The sequence below is a fragment of the Bison bison genome, unplaced genomic scaffold (assembly GCF_000754665.1).
Source record: "Bison bison bison isolate TAMUID 2011002044 unplaced genomic scaffold, Bison_UMD1.0 scf7180017861549, whole genome shotgun sequence".
Classification (NCBI taxonomy): Eukaryota; Metazoa; Chordata; class Mammalia; order Artiodactyla; family Bovidae; genus Bison; species Bison bison.
In genome coordinates, this window is record NW_011492121.1 from 11,885 (window position 1) to 17,234 (window position 5,350).

Genomic DNA, 5,350 nt, shown 5'->3' on the forward strand with positions numbered 1-5,350 from the left:
CTAACTGTTGCTTTCTGACCTGCATATAGGTTTCTCAAGAGGCAGGTCAGGTGGTCTGGTATTCCCATCTCTTGAAGAATCTTCCACAGTTTATTGTGATCCACACAGTCAAAGGCTTTGGGATAGCAATAAAGCAGAAACAGATGTTTTTCTGGAAGTCTCTTACTTTTTTGATGATCCAGCGGATGTTGGCAATTTTATCTCTGGTTCCTTTGCGTTTTCTAAAACCAGCTTGAGCATCTGGACTGAGCGACTGAACTGAACTGAACTGAAAGGTGATATGGTAAATATCACTACACTGTAGTGTAGTAATCCAATACTTATGGTAGAGATAATGTTCCCTCAAGAAGACTAAAATGCAATGAAGCTATTGTGAAAGAAACATGTGTATTAAACAAAAAAATCATTGGAAATCATTAAAGATATGCTATTTTAATCTCTAGGCTATGTTTTGGAGTTTATGAGAATACTGAAAATATTAATAAATGGGGAGAATATGAAAAATATTTCAAGGAAGGAAAATTAATGAATGCCTAGGATTTGATCTATGAAGGAAATAAAAAAGGATGTTTCTAATGAGGAGGAAAACATGAGAGTAGAGAATGGAAGGACTTCCCTGGTGGCTCAGATGGTAAAGAATCCTCCTGCAATGTGGGAGACCTGGGTTTGATGCATGGGTTGGGAAGGGATGCCCTGCAAGAGGGCATGGCAACCCACTCCAGTATTCTTGCCTGGAGAATCCCCATGGGCAGAGGAGCCTGGCAGACTGCAGTCCATAGGGTCACATGACTCTGTGACTAAGCACAGAGAATGGAAAATCTGAGTTTAATTCTAGAATATAAATCATTGTGGTTTTTAATATTATGTTGACATGAGTGTGGTATTGAAAAATTTAAACTAGGGTTGTGAACTTCATATCCAAATTTAAAGTTGTTATATTTCAGGGTTTTGGTAAATTTCTTCTAATTATATAAAAAAAAAGGTGTGTGTGTGCGTATGGTATTACCAGAGAAATGATTGCTGGCTTTTTTCATATTCTTAGAAAGGTCGGCTGCTGCTGCTAAGTCACATCAGTCATGTCTAAGTTACACCAACTTATACAAACATAAAAATAAAGTTGAAAATATTGAGATTATATAGTTTCTGGTGAACTGGAAGACTAATTTTGGATACTTGTTCAATAAATAGGTTTAGGCAACAAAAGACTAATGTAACTTGCCATCAATAAACTTTTATTTGTGGGAGGTAATCAAAATAGTTGTGGCTCAGCTGGTAAAGAATCTGCCTGCAATGCAAGAGACCTGGATTCAATTTCTGGGTTGGGAAGATCCTGGGTTGAATCCCTGGGTTGGGAAGCTCCCCTGGAGAAGGGAAAAGCTACCCACTCCAGTATTCTGGCCTAGAGAATTCCATGGACTCTATAGTGTAGAGGGTTGCAAAGAGTTGGACATGACTGAGAGACTTTCACTTCACAATCAAAATATTTCTCTGAGGAATGATGAAAACAGGACAAATTGAAGAGAAGTTAGTAAGCTGCATAAACACTAAACATTTACAAAGCTTATCAGCATATTCCTCATGTTAAATAACAAAATTCAATCAAATGAATTTTAAAGATTTAGTTGGCTGTACTGAATGATTCATGAATCAGGTAGCATCCCACTGAGCAAATAAAAAATGCCTCTGCCTAGCTGTAGAAAGAAAAAAATTTTAAGGCATAAAAGGGGCAAAATGACAACAAGAAACATCCAAAACCCAAAGGGAATTATAGCAAACAATGCATTGTTTCAGGCAAGGTTGCCCTTAGTGCTAACCAAATAACTCCAGGTTGTCTGAGTAAAAGTTACATTCTTGGTGGATTGAGATGGCAATTATGTTAGGTATTCAAGTCTTTGTACAGTTACATGGACTTAGTATAATTGACTCCATTTGGGGCCTATTTTTTCTTTTTAATGTTCATTTCCTGATTGAGAAGACTCTTGCCACTAACCTTTTAAAGGCCTCCTTTACCTCTTTGTTTCTAAGTGCATATATCAGGGGATTCAGCATGGGTGCAACAATTCCATAAAAGAGGGAAACCGTCTTTCCCCGGTCCTTGGAGCTGGGTGAAGGTGGCTGCATGTACATGGAGACGGCTGTACCATAAAAAAGTGACACCACAAGTAGATGGGAGCCACAAGTTCCAAACGCTTTTTGTCTGCCTTCAGCAGATTGGATCCTCAACACTGCTTGGGCAATAAAAGCATATGATATAACAATAAGTGTAAAGGGTACTAGATAGAATAGCATACTTAGAAAGAAGAGTTCAGCCTCATTTGCTGTGGTGTCAACACATGACAATTTGAACAGAGCAGGGACTTCACAGAGAAAGTGATCTAGTACAAAGGGGCCACAGAGTGGCAGTTGGAGAACCAGGATAGAAAACCACATTGCGTTGCTGAAACCAGTAATCCAGGATGCAGCTGCCAACTGGAGGCAGAGCCTTTGGTGCATGATGACTGAGTAATGGAGAGGCCAACAAATAGCTACAAACCTATCAAAGCACATGACGGGCAGCAGAACACATTCAGTGGCCCCCAAAGCCAGAAACATGAACAGCTGGGCCACACAGCCACCATAACTAATTACCTTCCTGGTGCTGTGCAAATTTACCAGCAATTGTGGAACTGTACTTGTGGTGTAGCAAAGATCTAGAAGTGACAGATTGGTAAGAAAGAAATACATGGGAGTCTGGAGCCTGGAGTCCAGGTGTGACACTAGAATAATGGTCAGATTCCCAAAGATAGTGACCATGTAAGAAATGAAGAAGACCACAAAGAGTGGAAACTCTAGCCATGGTCGATCTGAGAAGCCTAAGAGAATGAACTCCAGGGGGATGCTCTCATTTACTGCAATCATGATCAGTGTTTCAGTTCTTCATTTCCTGAAACATGAAAATTCAGGAGGTCAATGAACATGTATTTATTGACTATTTCAATTATTTATAATCACTTTCATACCTGTTTGAAGACAGTAACAGAACTGATGTTGCTTGTAACATGAAAAATATGTAATTATCTAAATATTTCTAAAATTCAGTCTATCTCTGTATCAGCACTTCAAAAAAAAAAAGCCAAAATTTTAAAAGAAAACACCTGATTTAAACAGTTCCAATAAAATTTGTTCTTTGATTTTTCTTTTCCTGTCATTTGGTTAATTTTTGTTTGTAATACTTGCCACCTAGATAGCAATTAGGAAGTTTCAGTTACAATTCCTGCTATATTACTTTTTCCTTTTAATTTCTCCTCAGTGCCAAGGAGATTACTGTATCATCTGAAACAAAATTATTTAAACCACCCCCAAAACTATGTTGTAGATTGATTCTAGCAAGCTATCAGACACATTTCAAAGGAGCATGCTTTTTGCCTTCTAGGACATCATAGAATCAAAATAAAATGATACAGAATTTGGAGCCAGACAAGCCTGGATTCAAGGCTCTTCTGTGTTAAGTCATGAATTACATCATCCAGGCAATATTTCTTATGTTCTCTGAACTTCAGGTTCCCCATCAATAAAACGAATCTAGCAATGTCTTTCTGGTATGGTGGTGTTAACATGAGAGAAAGAAACTATAGTGATCCAAGACCTCTGAAATGTTCTGAGAGGAAAACTGCTTATTAGTTTTAGAACTCTTTTTTTTTTCTTTTTTCTTTTATTTATTTTAATTGGAGGCTAATTACAATATTGTGGTGGTTTTTGCCATACATTGACATGAATCAGCCATGGGGGTACATGTGTTCCCCATCCTGACCCTCCCTCTCACCTCCCTTCCCATCCCATCCCTCAGGGTCATCCCAGTGCACCAGCCTTGAGCACCCTGTCTCATGCATCGAACCTGGACCAGCGATCTATTTCACATATGATAATATACATGTTTCAATGCTATTCTCACAAATCATCCCACCCTCGCCTTCTCCCACAAAGTCCAAAAGTCTGTTGTTTACATCTGTGTCTCTTTTGCTGTCTTGCATATAGGGTCATCATTACCATCTTTCTAAATTCTATATATATGTGTTAATATATTGTATTAGTGTTTTTCTTTCTCTAGTGTGTTAGGGTTACCAATGGAAAATGACTCTCTGAGTTAAAAAGTTGCCTTCTCAATCCCTCCACTTCTCCAAAACCATCAACCTCAACAATAGAGGTAATAGTGATTATCTGATGTAAATTTAAAATCTGATCTTTAGTGTAAATTGCCTGGCATAGTGCCACACAGCAATGTGAATTGACCTATCATAGTGATGCAGGAACTCTGGGCTTTTTAGCACAGAGGCTGTTCAGAGATGATGCTATTAAAGTGCTGCACTCAATATGCCAGCAAATTTGGAAAACTCAGCAGTGGCCACAGGACTGGAAAATGTCAGTTTTCATTCCAATCTCAAGTAAGGGCATGCCAAACAATGTTCAAACTACCATACAATTGCACTCATCTCACACACTAAGAAAGTAATGTTCAAAATTCCCCAAACCAGGCTTCAAAAGTACGTGAACCATGAGACTCCCAACGTTCAAGCTGGATTTAGAAAAGGCAGAAGAACCAGAGATCAAATTGCCAGCATCTGTTGGATCATAGAAAAAGCAAGCGAATTCCAGAAAACCATCTACTTCTGCTTTATCGATTATACCAAAGCCTTTGACTGTGTAGATCACAACCAACTGTGGAAAATTCTTCAAGAGATGGGAATACCAGATCACCTTACCTGCCTCCTGAGAAATTTGTATGTAGGTCAAGAAGCAACTGCTGCTGCTGCTGCTAAGTCACTTCAGTCGTGTCCGACTCTGTGCGACCCCATAGACGGCAGTCCACGAGGCTCCCCTGTCCCTGGGATTCTCCAGGCAAGAACACTGGAGTGGGTTGCCATTGCCTTCTCCCAAGAAGCAACAGTTAGAGCCAAACACAGAACAACAGACTAGTTCCATATTGGGAAAAGAGTACCTCAAGGCTGTATATTGTCATCATGCTTATTTAACTTATATGCAGAGTACATCATGCAAAATGCTGGGCTGGATGAAGCACAAGTGGGAATTAAGATTGCCAGGAGAAATATGGAAATATGGAATTGCCAGGAAAAATAACCTCAGATATGCAGATGACACCACCCTTATAGAAGAAAATGAAGAGGAACTAAAGAGCCTCTTGATGAAAGTGAAAGAGGAGAGTGAAAAATCTGACTTAAAACTCAGCATTCAGAAAACTAAGATCATGGCACTGGCCCTATCACTTGATGGCAAATAGATGGGTAAACAATGGAAACAGTGAGAGACTTTATTTTCTTGGGCTCCAAAATCACTGTAGATGGTGACTGCAGCC

At 39.2% G+C, this 5,350-nt stretch overlaps 1 protein-coding gene across 1 annotated transcript; it reads right to left on the minus strand.

The window, feature by feature from the left end:
• Positions 1-1,956: 1,956 nt before the first annotated feature.
• On the minus strand, positions 1,957-2,898 carry LOC104983127 (olfactory receptor 2B6-like). The gene has a single exon (XM_010832600.1). The coding sequence runs from the start codon at positions 2,896-2,898 to the stop codon at positions 1,957-1,959; it is 942 nt and encodes a 313-aa protein (XP_010830902.1).
• Between the last annotated feature and the right edge of the window lie 2,452 nt (positions 2,899-5,350).